General features: G+C 39.5%; 1 protein-coding gene across 1 annotated transcript in view; it reads right to left on the reverse strand.

Moving 5' to 3' along the window:
• Window positions 1–5,520: 5,520 nt before the first annotated feature.
• ADCY2 (adenylate cyclase 2) overlaps window positions 5,521–20,796 on the reverse strand; it is a 185,105-nt gene continuing 169,829 nt past the window's right edge. Inside the window, exons 20-24 of the mRNA XM_031062764.1 lie at window positions 16,752–16,898; window positions 15,623–15,730; window positions 13,402–13,516; window positions 8,893–9,017; window positions 5,521–8,354 (exon numbers count right to left, since the gene is read on the reverse strand). Of these exons, the coding sequence (XP_030918624.1) occupies window positions 8,202–8,354; window positions 8,893–9,017; window positions 13,402–13,516; window positions 15,623–15,730; window positions 16,752–16,898 (648 nt within the window). The 3' untranslated portion in view covers window positions 5,521–8,201. The remainder of the gene's footprint in view (window positions 8,355–8,892; window positions 9,018–13,401; window positions 13,517–15,622; window positions 15,731–16,751; window positions 16,899–20,796) is intronic.

Genomic DNA, 20,796 nt, shown 5'->3' on the forward strand with positions numbered 1-20,796 from the left:
GCGGTGGGCCCCGCCCCGGCCTGGGCCGTACGGCAGGAGCCGCCCCGGTGCTCGGGTGGGTTCTGGTGCACGGGGACTCCCGCAGAGCTCTGTCAAACCTGAAGTGTGAGTTCTGGACACCCGATAGCGGAGTTTTGGTCTCAGTCTTGTGCAGCGACTCCAGCTCCTTGGTCCTTTGTGTCTTTGGAAGCTGGGGACGAATGTTAGAGCAAAGCTTAGCTGAACGGGACTGACTTTTTTTTTTTTGCTGTGACAGCTTGCTCTAGGCCCCAAATCCCCCTCTAAGGGGGTAAGTTGAATAAAACCACACCACAGCATGGAATTCTCACCAGAATAAGGAGCCAGTGTCGTGAGGACCTTGGGCTTCTCTCTTTGGGTAGTAGCTCACCTGCTCGGGCACAGGCTTTCACACACTTCTTGAGCTCTGTCAGGCTGTGACCACTCTGATGAACTCTGGTGCTGTGACCACTTCCTTGGGGAGTCTGTCCCAGTGCCCACCACCCTCTGGGTGAAGAACCTTTGTATAATATCCAAACTAAACCTCCCCAGACTCAGCTTCAGGCCCTTCCCTTAGGTGGTGTCACTGTGGTCACCACAGAGGAGGAATCAGTGTCTGTCCCTCCCCTTCATGAGGAAGCTGTAACTGCAATGAAATCTCCCTTCAGTCTCCTCCAGGCTGAACAGACCAAGCGACCTCAGCTGCTCCTCATATGACTTCCCTCTCCAGACCTTTCTTTGTTGCCATCCTCTGGATGCTCTGTAACAGCTTAATGTCCTTCTGAAATTGTGGCACCCAAACCTGAACACAGGACTCGATGTGAGGCTGCCCCAGCTCAGAGCAGAGCAGGACAATCCCCTCGCTTGCCTGGCTGTGATGCTATCCCTGATGCCCCCAGGCCCTTCTGGCTGCCAGGGCACTGCTGACTCATGTTCAACTCGCCATCCACCAGGACCCCCAGGTCCCTTTCCGTGGCACTGCTTTCCAGCATCTCATTCCCTGAGTTGGACGTACATCCAGGGCTGACCCATCCTGGGCGCACAATCTAGCATGGGATGCTCAGCCATTTCAGGCAATGCAGTTGGAAAATTCTCTCCTATACTTACTTGTGTTGGGAACACTGAAAATAAGTCTTCTGGGTATAAATCTCAGACCAATTGTAAAACTGCTCTGCCCTAGTAGCACCTGGCTCCTAGTTTTGATATTCACCCCATGGTTATCCTGGTTTAATACATATATCTAACTATGCCCATGCTGCTTCTTCTGTGGTCCTTAGGGATCTGCGAGTGGCTTGGTTTAGTTTACCTTTGTTGTCTGTAACCACAGGTGTAGAACTACTGTCCTGTAGGCACAGCATTACTGTTATTAATGCTACCAGTATCTTTTGGTAAGCGCTTTCACAATAGCACTCTCCCAGGCATCTTGCATTTTACCAAACATCCAAAATTTATTTTAAATCCCCCAACTTTCAGAGTACTAGAAGTCTTCACAACTGATTGTTTCAGGCCTCTTGGAGCCAGGCAATAATTCAGGCCTACAAAAGTCTCATCCTTATGTAGCTGCCACTCTCCCTTTATAAATCCACTGAATTACACAGACTCCAGCTTCTTTGCAAGTGTAGTATGGAGGCTTTATAATCTGCAGACTGGTGTGGGTGGTTTTTTTAATCATTTGTGACAATTTCCATCTGCTTATCTAATAATGTCCCTCTACCAATTAAGATCCTGTTCTTTCTGTAGCATGGGCTAAATTAGCCCAGTGTAAATGAGCAGTGGAATTGAAAATCCAACAGCTGCCTTGCATCGGCTTCCTAAGCAGAGACATGCTTGCCACTGTGCAAGTGCTTTTCTGTAGTTTAGTCCGAGCACAGAGAGATAGCAAGCCCATTTATAAAAAGCAGCTCAGCTGAAACTGCAGCTATAAATAGAGCCACAAGAAACTGTTCACCAGAGATACCAACTAAGCTAGACAAGAGCTCTGAAGTCAGATCTGAAAAATTTCTCTCCAGTTTTCTTTCTACTGTTCTCATGTAGCTCCTTTTTATTAACATTAAATTGATGGAATTGAATTGAATTATAGCATCTGGATGCAATACAAATTGTCACAAATACTGCTAAGATTTGCCGTACCACCACCCCCCCACTTGAAACAATTAAAAAAAATGCTTTTTTACTTAATTTTTCCTTCCCAATGAAGGTATAAATCTTTTTAGAATTATTTGAAACTTACAAAGGCTTTTCTTCCTGGTCACCTTTTGCAGACTGCTCAGAAGCAGGATATGAATGCCCAGGGAGGTTTGTCCCAGCTGCCACCAGACTTTATTAACATGCTAGTGTTAAGTATATGTTCGTGTTATAAAATAGCATGGAGGGTCAGTGTGTTTCCTTAGTAACTTCTATATGAACATGTAAACAATGGAACAATTTTTGTCTATATGGTGAAAATTATGCATTCAAATACAGCTGAGCTAAGAGACTAAAGTGTTAAAAGTTGCTTTGAATTTGGTGTCTTAAGGATGAGAATCAATTGCCTGCCCTTTTGGAGAGTAGTGATACCCCCTCAGGTTCCACTGCTAAGGTATCTGAGTTTTGAACATGTTGGTATGTATTTTTAGAGCCATAGTGTGTCTCAAAGGCAGGGTCACTGTTCTGAAATGTCAGACTGTTTTGCAGAATGACTCTGAAAAAACTTCCTAAAAGGAATATAAAGCAAATAATAATGGAGACAGAGAAAGGAGACACAAAAGAGACAATGGGGAAGGGAGACAGGATGGACACAAGAGGACAGGTGACATATAACTGGACAGGGCATTGATGCACAGAAAAAACAGAAGCTGTTTTCTAACTACAAGCTGAGGTACTTGTTTTAGCCTTTTGTCACTTAGAGCTGAGATGGCAGCCTGCTGTCAAATTAAGGCTTAGCAAGCCCTCTCCTGTCCTAGCTCTTTGACCTCAACATGTATCAGTTTGCCATGTGGCCCTAACCTTCAGCTGAGCCATGAAGGGGAGACAGTCTTTGCCAAATATGTTCCATTCAATGGCCCTTGAAAGAGGCTGAAACAAAAATAGCTCAAAACTTGTCCCCTTTCTACTACCATAGCTTTGGGTGAAGCCAGTTGTTTCACAGAAGTGCTTGTTTCTTCTAGATCCTAATTACTGACTGAATGCCGACCTCAAATGGGAAGGCTCTTCAGGAGCATTGCATCCATCCCACAGGAGACAGTTCTCCAAGAACTTCTCCCATGAGAATCCTCCTCACAGTCTGTAGTCTGTCATGAATGCTTCAGCATGGGTCCCTTTCTTAGGGTACAATCCTTCTGGAACAGGCTGCTCCAGTGCGGGTTCCCCTTGGGGTCACAGGTCCTGTCAGCAAACCTGCTAGAGCACTGGCTCCTTTCTCCAAGGGCTCACAGGTCCTGCCAGTAGCCTCCTCCAGCACAGCTTTCCCACGGGGTCACAGCCTTTTTGGAGCATCCACCTGGTCCAGTGTGGGGTTGTCCATGGGCAGCAGGTGGATCTCGGCTCCAACATGGACCTCCAAGGGCTGCAGGGACACAGCTGCTTGATGATGGTTTGCACCACAGGCTGCAGGGGAATCTCTGCTCCACTGCCTGGAACATCTCCTCCTCATCCTTCCTTGCTGCCCCTGTATTTCCAGAGATGTTTCCTCTCTTCAGTGGCTGTTTCTGCTGCATTTTTTATCTCTTCTTAAATATGTTATTCCAGAGCTGTTGTTGATGGGCTCAATTTGGCCAGTGGTGGGTTAGTCTTGGAGTTGTCTGGCATTGGCTCTGTTGGACATCGGGGAAGTTTCTGGCAGCTTCTCACGGAGACCACCCCTGTACCCCTGTCCCTTTCTCCTTGCTACCAAAACCTTGTCACACAAGCCAATATAGCTAACTGATATCTGCTCCAATTCAGATCAATATTCTGTTCAATAACTCTCTTGGTAAGTAAAGTAGTATACGTTTTTATACATGAGGTGACATAACTTTCATAAAAATTGCTATTTGTAATGCTTTTTTGGAATCAAACATGAAAAATTCTAGCCCAGGAATATCAACCTTTAGAAATACTTCACATGCATTTTTTTCCTGTCAAAACTGAGATTTTCATGAAGAGCATCTCAATGGCTACAAATAGATTTGAAAAGTTCTCTATCCAAAAAATTTCCAACAATTCTTGGCACAGTCTTTGTTTTAAACAGGGCATCCTAAAACATACAGGGGTTCATATCTTCATAGCTGCAAACATATTAATAAAATGCCCTTATCTTGCATTTTGACATGTCAAAAATTACATTGACCTGAATAATTCCTGCTTCTAAATTAGAAGATGCTTAAAATTAATATGTAGCAAGCTTCAGGTTGAACTAGTTATAATTGATTTATAAACCACTTTTGACAAATCCACACAAATCTGAATTACTTCAAAGAACAAAAAATGATCTCTTAGTTACATATTTTATTTAAGGCACATACATCTCACTCTATATTTTCTTAGAATCACTCCGCTAATTTAGACAAAAAATGAAGAATAAAACAAAAAATCCCTAGCCTTAAAATTGTTTGGGGTTCACCTGTAAAAAGTCCTGAAGGGGACTATCTGCACCTAGAATCTGCTATCTGAAAATTAAAAATTAGTGTATGTTCATATATAATCACAATAAGAAGGAAAACTATGTGTTAAACTACAAGATAATAATATCTTTTAACAGTAAATCTTCTGCTATATAAATCTTCTTGAAAACATAGCTTATTATTTATCCCAATATGAGGTTCTAAAAACAAAACAGGGAAGACTTGCAACAGCTCTTCCCTCACATCGCTCTAGAGACAGACTGAACTACCTGTGTCTCAGTGGAAAAAGGGAGGATTTGTTGATATTTTACAAAATGGAGGAAGCATATACGAATATAAGAAAATGAAAAATGCTTTTCATATGGCATAAATGTCTATTCATATAGCACTAATCTCTCTTTAGAAACAGCCACTAAATAGCAGTAATTTACAGGTAATACAAACTATTTTCGTAGTTTATAAATATATCTGCAAGTCTCATATTTCTTCCTGTCCTTTGGTAGCCCTTCATGAATTGGAGCAAAGCAGTGACTTTGAAAAAGAATTCCAGCAGGCCTACCAGGTGTTCCCATTTGATTCTCTTTTTCCCACACCACAGTGAATCACTCTCACATTGATCTGCTGGCTGCTGGCTCACAGTGTGAAATGCATTTGCATTGTACTTTTGGAAGTCCCACTCTGTGTTCACTAAGGAGCTGTGAATTATGTCACCAACATGGAAGTTGTAGAATTTGATGATTTTTACTGTGGTGTGGAATATGTGGAATGTCAAATACTGATTTACATCATTATCGTAAAATTTTTCAGGTTATGGGCTGATACACGAGTAGTGTTATATCCAGTTACTGAGGCTGAAATTGCTGCAGGAGGAGGAAATAAAGTTCTTTTCTTAAATGCAACTAGACAGCGGAAAAATAAGTCAATATAAACAGTAGATGTAAAATGCATTGGAAGACAAGAGGTATTTATTAAATACAAATAGCTTCTCAGCACTAGAAAGATAGTAATACTCAGCAACTGAATGCTAGAGAGGATTGTATGCACCTTTCTTTGTCTGGGCAAAGATATGTGTATCTTTTGCCCGCTTTCTTGTTCTTTAGCAGGATTTGGCTGCAAGAATCTAAATGCAATTACAAAACGAGAGAACACCAGTGAAATATGAGTACTTTGAACATGGGCATTTTCAACATGCTCTTGGAGGGAACATATACACCTTCCTTTATATTTCATTGGACTAGTCAGCTCCCAACATTCAGATGTTTTAACATTTCATAGCTTACAGAAATAATATTGTTTAACTTTTATAAAAATCATAGAAACAAGGCTATGGAGTTAGATACAAGATTTGTTAATGATGAGCAAAAATACAAATGAAAGCAAAATCATGAATGCACAGGTTATACCTGAAAGCTGCACATATATATGACAATATAATAGAATCAACTTTACATAAGGGTTTTTTTTAATCCACAGTAAGAAATTATTGCTTTGACTTGTGGTAATACCACAGTGATTTTAAAGGCCCAGAGTACATTCAAAGTCTAAGAAGGAGACCAATAACTTATTTCAGTGCTCCTAGGACAAATTTATAGTAAGTGGTGAGGAGGGATTTAGGAGAAGTCTTATGTGACTTAGCTAACTGACAGCTAGCCAATGACTGGGACACTGGGTTTGTGGCCATGTGAGCTATTTGGAAAGTCTAATTCCACTGGAAAACATTTATCTTAACTTATTAATTAAAAGGAAGAAATCATAAAGACAACAAAAATATTTTTCATGAGATTTTATTAGACTGAGCATGTGTCTTGAAAATTACTGTTTAAAAGTCTCCAGGACTGGATGAAAAATTAAGTGTGTTATGTCAAACATAAGTGAAATAACTTACATTTTGCTTTCAGACTTAAGGGGATCAAAATTCAGATTGTCTGTTTTACAGCAAATTAGGCACTTTGAAATCTACTGTCATTCCAATTCACTAGTGGGCAGATGGCTGCTGTGAGTAAACTGTGCCACATTGAGTGAGACTGGACTGATGCCATGTATTTGTGACCCACAATTTTGAGAACTTAGAAAGCATACCAATGAATACAAATGTATATGTATGTTTCATGAATGATCACTCTGAATACTTTTTTGATTTGAATAACATGCTAGAGGTAACAGTGCATAAGTTAACTTCCATATTTATATGGTATCACTCAGAAAAAATCTTGTAATTATATGCTATTTTGTAAATAGGATTATTTTCTTGTTAGGATGCTATGACTAAAATAATTGATTACAACAATGCAAAACTTAATTGTTACCATCTGTGCTTCAAAGGAGCATAGATAGTAAAATTACCTACTTTTACTGTCTTTCCCCTGGCTCATCTATGAAACTCTGCAAATGTGATACTTTTTAATTCAAAGGGATTTAAAATAATCTCTGATATCCACAAAATAGCATTTTACTCATACTCATGTCCTAGTGAGTATAAATAAAATTATTACTTTAAATGATAAATGAGATTATTACTTTAAATATCCCACAAAATCCAGCATTGTGAAGGTTAAATGAAAGGCATGCAAGGGCAAAAAAGGTTGTCAAAGTGCAAAACAGAACTTTTTCTTCTCTTGAACAGCTTCTCCTTGTTACTGTTTAAGCACTGCGGGCCAGGTGTTAGGTAGCAGCACTGCTACTGTTTTCAGTATCCCCCACTTTGCTTGTGTTTATGGATTTGAAATCAGTCTTCTGTATCACCTAGGTAGTGACTGCAAAGTGCCTAGGATGCCACCAATGACTGAAGACAGTAGAGGTGATTTAGTTTCTGAAAGGCAATAGCAAGTCTAGCAGATATTATTGACCAAGGCTGTTGAGATAGCTGGCCATAGCCTGCCTCAACATCTAACTACCGAATCAAAAGCAGTGGCAGCAGCAGAAAACACGCAGCTTTAGAGTGACAGAAGCCAAGTAAGGAAGCAAAACTAAGAGACAGCAACAGTAAGACAAAGTACATATAAACTTTTAATGAATTAACTTTACAAAAGACAATAGCTTCAAAACATTTGACACGTTTGTACAAAACTATTCCAGCATTGATAGTTCTCTCTTCAGAAAGAATGCCAGCAAACCACCCAACGTGTCCCTGGCTATGAGATGCAACTGGTGATCACATCCAAATCATGTGTGGACAGAGTAAACGTATTTACAATACTGTATACTTTAATACCAGATTAGTGGATGCTATTGGGGAGCGACTGTATTTTCCAGAAAACACCATGCATCAGAAAATAGTATGCACCCCTAGCTTTATTGCCTTTTTTCCCCACATTTGTCACTAACACTTCTCTTTAGTCCTTTCAGGATGCATTACCTCCTTTTGATTCCTATCCCTTCTTTTCTTGTCTTTGAATAACAGTGCAAGTAGCAGTACAATCTTCCAGTCCTACAGCGTACATCACAACTGTCCTTGAACATAGAAATATCAAGGTGCAAAATGATGGCTCATGGAACTATTCTGCAGCCATATTAAAATAAGTGCCACATACCAGAAAATAGCACGCATGTTAAGGGCCAAAATGTAGTTAAAAAGTGCGTGATACTTTCCTGAAAATATGGTACTGATGACACATACAAGCATCTTCAAGATGCCACATTCCCTTGTGAAAGGGATCTTGTCATTTCTGTATGTACAAAGTATGTCTTCAATTCTCCTTTTCCTTTTACATTTATTATTCCTCTGCAGGTGCTCATGTACCCCAGTGTTTGCAGGACGTTGTTTGTCTCCTCTGTAACCTGCAACAATACAGTAATACAGCCAGTGTTGATAACAAAGCAGAGCAGAACCTTCTTCCAGAGTGTGAAGATAACATAATGTTCTCTTCATCTTTAAGAGGTTTGTTGTAATGCTCATAAGGCCTTTAAGGGTCTCAGGTAAGGTATGAACACCTAAGTATTCAAGCAGTCTGTTGCTGGTCTGTTGCCATTCTAATCACTTACATCAAGAATCAAATTTGGCGTGACCACATCTGGTTTGGTGTACCCAGGGTTGCCAGCAGAGAGCTTGTAGGTAGATAAATGGAACTAGGGACAATACTCTTTCTCATATAGCACTTTCCTCATCTTCAGGAGCTTATTTTCACTTGAGTAGACCCAAGCTTCCCCATCATTCTACAACTGCTAAGGACATGTAAATGAAGTGATGGTAAGGTAATGGTTAGCATCACCTTTCAGAGCTGCTGTTGCCAGTTTCTCACATAAGTGTTTGTGAACCAAACTTTAGGCCATTCTGCCATTTTAGGTAAAAGCCCACTAGCACAAAATCAAGGCTTACCTGTATTTTATCTAAGACACCAGTGCTGTCCATCCTGCTGGCCACATTTACTGTATTGCCCCATATATCATATTGTGGTTTTTGAGCTCCAATTACTCCAGCTATTACAGGTCCATGGTTTATACCTGGAAAACATCAGAACTTAACATTACTGATGAAGAGAAAGGCAACAAAGCTGGGGAAGGCCCTGTAGCACAAGTCCTATGAGAAGCCTGTGAGGGAGCTGGGGTCATTTAGCCTTGAGAAAAGGAGGCTCAGGAAAACCTTATCGCTTCCTACAGCTATCTGAAAAGAGGCTGTAGGTAGGTTGGTCTCTTCTCCCAGGCAACCAATGACAGTGTAAGATGACAGTCTCAAGCTGTGCCAGGGGAGATTTAGGTGATCATTAGGAGGAATTGCTTCACACTCTAGTGTGACTACACATTGGAATGGGCTGCACAGGAAGGTGCTGGCATTATTGTCCCCAGAGGTGTTAAAGAAAAGACTGGATATGGCTTTTGGTGTCATGGTCTAGTTGACAGTGGGATGTTCAGTCACACGTCAGACTTAATGATCTCAGAGCTCTTTTCAAACTTAACTGATTCTGTGATTCTGTGAAGATCCACCAAACAAGGACACAAAGCGCATCTGGCATATAGCAAGTCAATGAAAGCAGCATTTGCCCCTCACTGAATAGTGAGTATGGCAGCAAATATCATGGTTTTATTAACCATTTATGGCAGGAGAATGTTAGTTATAATAATGTCAAAAGTCAGTTAATCTAATTTTAGTTTTACAGCTCCCTCCCATTCTGAGTAACTTGCTATTTTCAACCACTGGCACCCTAATAATAACATGCTGCTGCCTTTATTATGTAGCGTGGAACCACACTGTGGGTGAGCAGCAGCTTCTGAGAAAACAGATATACAAGAATTTCTTTTAATTTCTACTTGAAGTGAAAAGGGCCTCTCCTATGCAATAGTTGATGGCCCAATCAAGTTGCTTTTATAGTATTCTTTGCTTCTTAAATGTGGAATAAACTAAATCAAATGAGCTGAAGGGATCTGAAGCCTTGCTCTGAAGGCTGGATTGACCATAGAATTGTCCATAAGATCTGCAAGATAAATATATGTATTCAAATAATTTTATTAAGCACAGAGTAGAAAAATATGATGGAATAATATAGTCCCTCGTTAGACTCTGGGCATTTTTTATCTTGCAGTCAGTTTCTAACCTATATTATGTCTGTAAAGGGAATGAGTTTTACTTTGCTAGTAGAGAAAGAAACCAGGCAGTAAAATCCAAAGTACTATTGATAATCAGCATTAAAGGTACTATAATTGTAACTGTACATACCAATGAGCAGGAAAGCCAAGTTAGGCCTAGTGAGAAATAAACCCTGAACAAGTGAGTTATTTGGATTTATAAAATTATCTCAATGGATCATCACTGACTTCTCTTAGTTCCTTGACAGAAACCATCATTAGGAATATATCTGCGTAGTCAAATGAAAGTGTGATTGTAGGATGGAGAGGGATCTCAGAGCTGGCTCTTCTGCTATGTAACATGACAGCGCAGGCTATCAGCACTATCAGCCCACTTGGAAATCCTGGAAAACGTGACTGTGGAAGTTAAATTGGGAAAAGATGCAAACACTACAAGATAACAAATGGAACCTGATATATGCTACTGTACAAGCTGGCTTGTTCTAGCTCAGTTCTGTAAACTGGGCCCTGGGTTAATAGACAGGGAACTTCACCTAACACGTTCCATCCTGGGCTGCGGACATCTCACTGGTCAGGAGTTGGGCTGTGGGAGGATAAGACCAATGAGCTGTCTAAATCCGGGAGTCTTGAATATAAGGAGGCTCTCAACAATAAAAGAGGCTATTTGTTGCTTGGAGCTTGGAGGTGTGTGTGTGTTGTCCCTCTCTCCAACCACCAACCCCACAGAACATGTGAATTATTAAATATAATAGATATATATTTTTCTAAGTGCTCAGGGTTCCATGCACAAAGGGACTTCTGCCTTGCAACACTTTGTATTAACAACTGAGCCATGGATGGGTTTTTCTACTTCATAACATGCAACTTGTAGAAAATACAAGGGAATTAAGACTGGAATCCACAAAAGTCATCTGCTGGGTAGCCCAATCTGGTTAGCAGGGAATATTGAAGATATGTGTGTGGCCATGGTCCAGAAACTGGGGCAGTGCAGCAGGAGTTTCCTACAAAATACAATGGACAGGAAGGGACTTTTATTTTTTACCTCCTTCCTGAACCACTGGTGTTGACAGCTTGAGAAATACCTCAGGGGCTCAGGAGCCACCTGCAGATGACTCCTTCTTTGAGGAAACTTCTACCAGTATATCTTAGGGATATGTTCTGGGCACCCAAGCCCATTGTGGGATGTGCTGCTCTATGTCAGTCCTGCTGGTGTTCCATCTTTTTTTGCATGACACACATGAATATTTTTGGGACATTGCTGGAAGAGTAGTACTCTCACTACAGGGGGATGCTCTAACAGAGGGTGATATTATCTATCTCTTTCTCTCATATCCAAAGCAATATTTAATCATTCTATGAAATGCAACACTGTTCCGCAGGAATGACAGAGAATACCTCATTCTGAAGTATCCTACAGACTGGGCTCATGGCCTAGCCTCACCCAAAACCAGGAACCAAATTAAGTCACCTACAACACAGACAAATGTTCCAACTATGAGGTTATATGGAAAATAACACACCAGCCTCTCTTCTGAAAGAAAGCAATACCTGTGCAAAACTTGCTGCAAAAGCATCTGAGCTTGTCTAATAAATCAAGCATCTCAACTTGCAGAAGGGGAGGAATGGCTAAAATGTCATCCAGATGCTTCCCTCCCTTATCTGACAAGATCAGAGCAGTGTGTACCTCCTAAGCCACACTAGCATTTCAGGCACTCACAGAAGATTATGAAAGATGAGACCTCTAAAGAGTTGCAAAAATTTCAGACTTAGATGCTGGCCAAGGGAGGCTTTTACAAAGGGCAGTTTGGATACCAATCCTTACAGTGGGGACTAGGTCAGAAGTAGTTGTTAAAATGTTTCTGTGGCTATAATTAGTATGGATATCAGAGGCTTTCGTCATCAGGTGTTGGGAAGTGGAGAAGAAGTGATGTGAAAATGAAGACCTCAGTGGTGCCTATGTTGCATTATGGTGGCACAAATACCACTTTGGGACCTGTGTTTCTTGTTAGAGTTAAAACATTTTTTCATTTCATGAAGCAAAGGAGTCTGAGTTCTCTGTAATCTAGATTAGTAAAAATCTAGTAAAAATGCAAAGTTAAGCATTTTGTTTTGCTTCATGGTCCCCACTTGAAAGGACCCATACTGCTTTAAGCAGTTTGCAGATGTAGCCCCAGCACCCAACAGCTCTCTATCTGTACTGAAGCTGCTGGTATGTGCAATGTCAGCTATGGCCAAACCATCAAGTTCTGTAACACTCTGAGAAGGAAGCATACTTATGGTTTGCTTTGTCATTTTTAGCTCTTGCAGGGAATACAAAACATACTGGCAAAGGAGTGCCTTAAGAAGCTCGTTTCAAGTCAGAAAACAGCAAGTTTGGCCAGTGGGGGGCACTGTGAAATAGACTTGAGAGGAGCAGCCGAAAGGAAAAGCAAGCGGTACAGCAAGAAAAAGACAAGACAGGAGAATAACTGTTGGAAATCAAATACTTCTGACACATTTACAGAATTTATGGGTTTTCAATATTTGTTTACTGTTTTCAATTCACACTTTCTACATTACATATTGCATTGTGAAACTGCTGTGTACTGCTATGAGGAAATAAACATTTGGGAACATATGGTTCTTGACCAGCTCTGAATTAATTTATTTTATCATTCTTCTACTGCTTACTGCAGCTGTCTGTTTCTTTTTAAAAATACCAGGATGCACAAGAAGAAGCAATTAGAAACTGAAACATAAGGGATACCTCTTTCCAAGATAAATAATTAGGCATCTTTGCTCTTACCTGAATAACAAAGGCAAATACTCTCCCTTGTCTAACAGTTCAAAGGAAAGAGTGCTTTGTGTGCTTGCTTGAATTTAGTACATGTAAAATATTTCAAACTCCAGCCTCACTGATTCCTTATAGATCCTGTCCTCTGAAAAAACATTTGTATAGTTTTGAAAAGCCCAGTCTAGAGTTTTATTGTGTATTCTTTTGGTATTTGTAGTCTTCCAAAAATGCACAACTTATAACCTCTGCAATAGTTTTTAAAGAGTTACCATAAAACCACTCAGAGCCACGTGAACAGATTTTTTCAACCATTCTTTAAATAGGAATACTGCCCTTTTCCAAGTCTAGCCTTGAAACACTCTAGGGAGTGATGGGCAATACCACATAGGCTGCTTTTAAACAAGGTAAAGATGGTGCTGTTTACTATCATGGCCCTTTTGGTCAGTTCTATTACTACTTTAATCAGCTGGTACTTTGCACTGAATCTACCCCTTGTCCACAATGCTCTCCTAAGAATCATGTGATACTTACCTACTCGTAACTTGAAGTCATTGAATGAATGCTTGTTTATGACATCCAGTTTTGCCACCAAGGCAAATGCAAACTCCACCATGGTTCCTATGTGCATATACTGTCGTTCAGGTTCCTGAATTCAAAAGACAAACAGTGTAAAATCGTTCTTGTGAGCCTTGGTTGCTGTAAGAATACAACCAAAATACACTGAACACTTGAAGACACTTAAGCCCTTAGGGATGCCCTCTACAGGCAGATGCAGAGAAGTAATGTAGAAGGTGGTACCCTGTGCAGTATCAGTTAGATCAAACAATGGCTGAGAGACAGGATGCATTTCACTTGTGTACAACCAGGCAGTCTAGTGGTGATAGATCCAAACATGCCTAATCCAACATTTTGATTGTCAAGTGACTGATTAGCTGCTGTTTAATCCAACAGGCACTCAATATCTATGTGTGCCTAGAATTTGTTAATTCATTTTCTTTAAGCGTCTGCTTCTATTGTGTTCCCTTTCATAATAAATAATGCTTGTGGACAACCCTACAGAGATTCTTTCCTCTCACTCTTGCACAGCTCAGCACTCTTATAAAATGCTTAAGATCCAGTGAAATTCACTGGAGAATACCTCCAGAGAATATCTCATTTTAAGAATTTTAAGAATTCTTCCACTGATCTCATCTTGCAGATAAACAAGTACATCTGAGAACATTTAGCAGACCTGAAAATGACTAAAAAGCAAGAGGAAGAGGGCAACCCCACTCTGCACTTTTACGTACAGAGCTTATACCACTTATCAAGGCTGTAGACTTAATCTCTCCTCATACATAACAAAGCCACCTTATTTTAAGTGCTGTTTTGAGTCCTTTCAGGCCAAGGAGAAAATTGATTTTGGTGTCCCACAGCCCAAGGTAGGATCCTGACAAGTGATTGATTTCATAAGACTCATTGATCTCTCTGATTGATATCTATGGACTCCAAGATTTCATGGACTCATTGATCTCTATGAGAAATTACTGAATCTTTCCTATTTCTTGAGATAAAGGGACAGAAGAGATGGACAGATGACAACTTCAGAGATGATTCATGGGGTGCATGCATCAGCCTAGGGTGGGACAGTAGTGGTGCTTGCTGGAGCAGCTGTTTAAATAAATGAAGCCTGTTTCCTTTGGAGTTCACTCCTAGCTAAAACAGATGGTTTCCTGTTCAGCTGATATATTCAGACCCCTTCCTTAGACACTTAGTCTTCCTTGGATGCTTGTTTTAAGCTGGGGGTGGTTCCCAGCAGTATGTCTAGCAGTCAGTCCCTGGCTCACTAGGTACTGCAGGATCTGTGCATCTTTGGGAATCTGGAATGAAGGCTGCTGAGTTCTGGTGGGTTTCTTTTGAGAATGTGAACTAAATCACCAAAGGAATGCTAAACTGTGGATCTCCTGATCGTGGAAATAACTAATGTGATAAATTTCTTCCTCTGCATACACTAGTTTTAGTTGTGATTGAGAGCTTTCTATGTCTTCATATCTTCGGTCTGCAGCTCTGCATTTTCTTCATCTTCTTCACCTCCCCGCATTAAATGTCAGAGCTAATTTAAAATAATTCCTTGTCCTCAGGATCCTTAGGGTCTACAGTTCACGTAGTAATTGCCTGTGTTTAGAAGGAACATGAGTTTGGCAAGAGCACATTAATCCTTAGCAGAGACTGTGTTGATTTTTAATTGCTGTCTCTCTGTGGCTATCCTATAGTACTCTAAGGATCATGGCAGAAGCAAGGTTTTTGAATAAGTTATGAATTGCTTCTCTGATCTGGATTTCCACTGACTGCAGTTCCATATTAAGTAAACTAGAAAAAAAGGAACATATTCTTAGTGCTGAGTCTGAGGGTTCTAAAAGTGTATAGTTAGTAAGGCAAATCATCCCGCCCAGCTCACAATGGAAAACTTTAATTCTTGCAATCTTTTGTATGCTCTGTAAATCCAGTCCTGATGCAGCACATAGGAATGAAATGCTGTACTGTATTCAGAGTAGAAGGCCTGTTTTAGCAAATACAGAGGTGACATTTTCAAACTGCAATGTGAAGAAAAATTCACAGAGACTAAAGTATATACTTGTCCAGTACAATACAATCTATGCTAATAAGAAAAAAACTAGGCCACATTATTATACATAACCTGCAGCTTAATGAACAAGATTTTAGCTTTCATTTGAATATGCTTTTTATTAAGCAGGAACATGTTTTCCTGTACCTGACACTGTTCTTGGTTAGGTGTAGCACTGAGTCCTGTTGCTGCCATGTAAGTGCTTCCAATGGTCTTTATCTTTTCAACTCCACTGAACTTTGGCTTTGACAATAACTGTAAAACAAGGACAGTCATTCATTATTCACATCAGCAGTCCTGTTAGTCTAACACCAATCAGAGAAGCAAGTCTTAGAACAGTTTCTGTATGGACCTCAAATGGCTTCACAAATATATACAGGATGAAGGACTTAAGGACGGATAAAACAATGGTTACAGAACTCCAAGGAGAGGGAATTTCTGTCTTCTAAAATAACTTTTTACTATAAAGGAATGAAATTTATAGTAGCAAGAATAAATTCCATTTTATTTTACATACAGCTTTTAAAAGTCAGTCGATCGCACTCCTGTAATATTGGAACTGGATCACCATGCTAGCCAACAGCTAAGCTTTAGGCAGCTTTCTGAAAGTAAGCACCCTTTCCATGCCAGTGGAATATTCCATGTCAATAGGACTAAAATCCAAGGATTTTAGTACATATATCCCAGTTTGTTTTGAACATTGAACACCCAATGCTCTCCAAATGGGTTTGCTGCTAAAATACCCTCCATAGCTGCAAATCCACAAATCCAGACTGTGCTCTCTGAGTAATGACACGATTTTAATACCTTTTACTGGTATCTTCATCACTAATAACTTCCCTATAGAGAAATACTGTTCTTAGTGAGGCCTTTATAGATGCCTTTTCCCAATCCATCTGTAGTCATACTCTCTACTTGCTTCTGACTTCAGAGAATGGAACATTACAACTTTTACAATCCTTTGACGTACTTGTGTATCAAATCATCAGATCAGGTATAACACAAAGGTTATACCTGACTTTAGACATTCATATTTAGAACCTATGGTTAATCCACGGCATGTAATGTAACTGTCTCAATAAACTGTCTCAACTCTCCCATAAATTTATGGGGGATATCTATCCTTTAATAGTCCCTGGAATCTATCCTTTAATACTCCCTGTAAGTATTTTCTGACAGCTCTTCCACTCTCCCCTTCAAGTATGTTTTCTGACTGTTGCATATCATGAGTTAGTAAGACTGAAACCATATGTGAATCACTGTTGTAGGTACATACATCATCAAAGTCTGCAATGATCTCATTCAGCAGCCTGAGACATTCCAACCCTTCCTTATTTACATCAGATTCTGTGTAAAATTCCTTGAAATCCGGGACAGAGGCAAACATGACACAGACGCAGTCATATGACTGGTGATACAGATCCTGTCCAAAAGAAAACAGTATAAAGAAAAAAAATTATCATACTCAGCTGTAAATAACTTTCCTTATTAACATGCAGTATCCAGGATCTAAAACCAGAGGTGCTGCAGTAGTTGGAATGCCTTAAGATGGAGGTTGGATGTTTTTTGCATTTAGCTGCATTTAATAATTTTAAACAATGCATAAACTTGTTCATAAAAGAGACTTAACATATAAAGCTGAAAATATTGTAATGATTTATTTTTCTCCCTGAACATGTACTTTGTGAAAACAAAATATTCACTAATTCATTAGATAGGGCCCATCTCTGAGACTTCTTGTGAAGAGAATTTAGTCTGGCTTGCATGGCCGAAAATGTATTTTGTAAAACAATATCCAATTTATTATTAGCTGTTTGTTATTGTACTAATTAAAAAACTGAATCAAAATCTCAAACTCAATGTACTACAAATGCATAATGCAAAATGACCCTGATTGATAGTTCCTGACCTAAAATGACAATATGCCTAAGAGGACAAAATAACTATCATTTCTTTGGCATAACTAGGAGCTGGGACAAAAAGAAAGAATTCATCTGAACTGAAACTTACTTATGGCAGAGTCTGCACTATCTTCTGTGACTACTGAAATAAGACCATCTCTACTCCACAGAAAGATTCTGGTGATAAAAATGACCACCTCCCACTACCCCCTTCACTTTCCTCTCTACTGCCCTTGAACATTAGACTATCTCTTCTTTCAGGACAAATTCACATCCCCCCCAAAAAGATAGAAAGAAAGAAAATTTATTAAACTAACACTTAAAAAAGAAATAACATCTATACACAAAGGTAGACATAGCAATAAACGAGGCTGCTATCTACTTTAATGTAAAATTACCTTCAAGTTGTTATCTGAGTAACAAGGGATTGCAATACTCACATGAAAAGGATTTATTCTGTGAGTTCAAGAAGCATAAGATATTATTTCCCTTTTTACTTAGCAAAGCTTGGGTTTTGCAATTTGACAGTCAGTGTGTCCTTTTGGAAGAATGTGGTGTGTCTGTACACAGATGTGCACAGACATAGTGGATCTTTACTGCTGATGTACAACTGGAAAATAACAGAACTATGGGAAAACTGCTGACTGCTTCATCCCATCACAGGTGTGAGGGAAGTTTCTGAGCAAACATGAAAATAATGATGGACAGGAAGGAACACATGCAGCTGGAGGAGATAATTTTTTTATAACTAGATTTTTGTGCCTCCTGTATTTTCTAGGGATTTTATACCCATAGCATTGCGGAAGCTCCACCACAACTGTATGCTGTAGGGATGTAATACATTGATTCACAGCTCCAGCTTTATTCTCTTGTTGCACCATGATTAAATCCAGATTTTTGAGACTCTGCTGTGGGAAACCCAAGGGTCAAGCCAATAAGGAAATCTGGTCTGACTGTGAGTGTGTGTGGTGTGTGGGAAGTAAAGCAAGGCACCTGTTGGCTCACTGGAGCTGCCCAGTGTGAAGGGAATTCGGTCCCTTCTCAAGTGGTGCAGGTGTGACTGCCAGAGTGGCTCCTGCATGGTCACATGGGGTATTTCCTTAACAAGGTACAGAGACTACATTCCGTGGTTAACTCAGCTTTACTTCTATCTCCTCAGGTCATCTTCCCTGTAACTTCATTTCAAGTATAGCGACCCATTTGTCCTCCTTCCTCTCTTATACTGGCAATATCCATCTCCACTAATGAATGCTCAATAACACAGCAGCATCATGGAACAACAACAACCGGCACTATTTATAACCAGATAACTAGTAATTGTGACTATCACAATAAATTTCAGAGAATTTCAAGGAGTCATCCCCATCTAGTTTTCACACCACAACAGTTTATTTTGATCATAATAATAAAGGATGTTACAATTGAGTGCCTTAATTTTCCTGAGAGTTCTTCTCTTGAAACAGTACTCTCCAAAATGTGTAGTCAGAAAATTAAGTGCAATACTATTCTAGGAAGGAGTAGCTTTTCTTATTTAACAAAAATAAAACCATCCTGTCTTTTGCATTCAATCCTTTTCTTTTTCCTTTTTAATACCATCTGAAATTCTGCAAGTATGTTCCTTTTACTGTCCCCTCATCTCCAATGCCTGAAGATTTTCCTGGGATAGGGAAGGCAAACCAGTCCAATTCTATCCCTTGGAAGGGTATGGCAGTCACTTCTCTGGGGCAGAATTTTTGCTCTAAGTAAAGTGCTAGCTCCATCCTGTAGTTAATAAACCACAATTCCTCTTGCTCAGTGATGGGCTTGCCAGTTAGCTTGCAGCACAAAATCTCCCAAGCACTTTTTACTAATAGGGAATCTGAAGGATAAAAGCATTAAGGAGAAAGCTGCAAAAGCCAGGTGCAGATATATTAAATCCTGGCTCTGTTTCCTGCTTTTCATTTTAGATTTGAGCCTGTCTTTCAATTGGAAAATAACCTGTCTTGTATCCAGCATGCAGACTATAAAGCAGAAACCCAGCTCCGGAGGTTCTGGTAAAGCAAACAAACCTTTATTATTTACTCTGAAGGACCTTTGCTTTTGGTGTATTAGCATTAGTCAATATATACATCTTGTTAAAAAAAGACCTTTGTTGGTCATTTGAAACTACCGTGCAACTGTTAGCATTTATCCACTCACTTTTTCCCAGTTAGCTTTTATCCACTCACTTTCTCCCTTTTCATTTCTCCTGCCTGCTTTTCAGATGCATTTGTTTTCCCTTATCTCCATATACACCTGCATGCATAAAATACTAAGGGAAGTAGTATTTGGAAATAGAATATTCATCCATTTTCTTAATCTCAGAATCTGTTTTAAACAGAAAAGAACAAACATAAAACTATACTAACTTGAATGTTTGCAGCTAAGGAAAATGTGGACAAATTTCAATATCTGTTGACTTAGGTATCCACACAGAGAAAACAAAGGTCTAATCTGCCCTAATATCTGTATCTACATACAGAACCTTGCTGATATTGAAACAAATCTAAAGACATGACAGATACTGAATACTTCCAGAGATTTGAAAGGGCCTTGCTTTGAAAACTGTTGAAAGAAACAAAACAAGGAACAACTTGAGTTCGTTTTTTTGGGTTTTTTTCAATGGATGTCATTAAAATAATGTCAAATAATTTTTACTTCACCTGACATCATGAGTTGGGGAGCTCAGCCCTTTACAATTTCTGTGCTTTATTAAGTAAACTCATTCCAACCTAAGAATCTTGAGGGGTGACAAGATAAATCTGGTAGCTGATACAAAGGTAAGCAGATGGTGTTGCTCTGCTGGGAAGCTGAGGTGGAGTAGCACATAATCAAGAAAGCAATCTCCTGATGGTTTGCTGTGTTTAATGCCTTAACTGAGAACTGGAGCTGAGTCAACTTGGCTTTTAGCCAAAATCTTCACTGCATTCAAAGGAACCCCACAGCAATTTTTGTTAGCTACCAAATGAATATTTGCAGGGAATACTAAAGTATTGAAATGCAGTCCTGATAAGTACTGCTTAATGCAAACCACATTGAAAAGGAAGATGTTGTCCTTTTTGGCTCAGAAGATCAAAAATGAATCCCTAAATCTGCCCTCTGCCCTCTTTTGTCTTTTTTGAAACAATTATTTGGCAAGCACAAGTAATCAAAAATCTTACATTTAAGATCTCTATAGCTGTTACTCTCTCTTAATAGACTTATATATATTTTTTTCTTTATTATTACTGTAAAGGAATATTAGGAGCAGATCTAATTTCCAGAAAAATAAAGATGGATCTTTTGGGTGACTTTTCTGGTGCTTGGATTAGGTCCATTCAGCAGTGAATAAACAGGTAATTCAGTGTTCAGAACATCTTTCCAGTATTAACATAGCCACTATTTCGGGGAAAAGGTTAATTT

This window comes from Geospiza fortis, unplaced genomic scaffold, assembly GCF_000277835.1.
Source record: "Geospiza fortis unplaced genomic scaffold, GeoFor_1.0 scaffold64, whole genome shotgun sequence".
NCBI lineage: Eukaryota > Metazoa > Chordata > Aves > Passeriformes > Thraupidae > Geospiza > Geospiza fortis.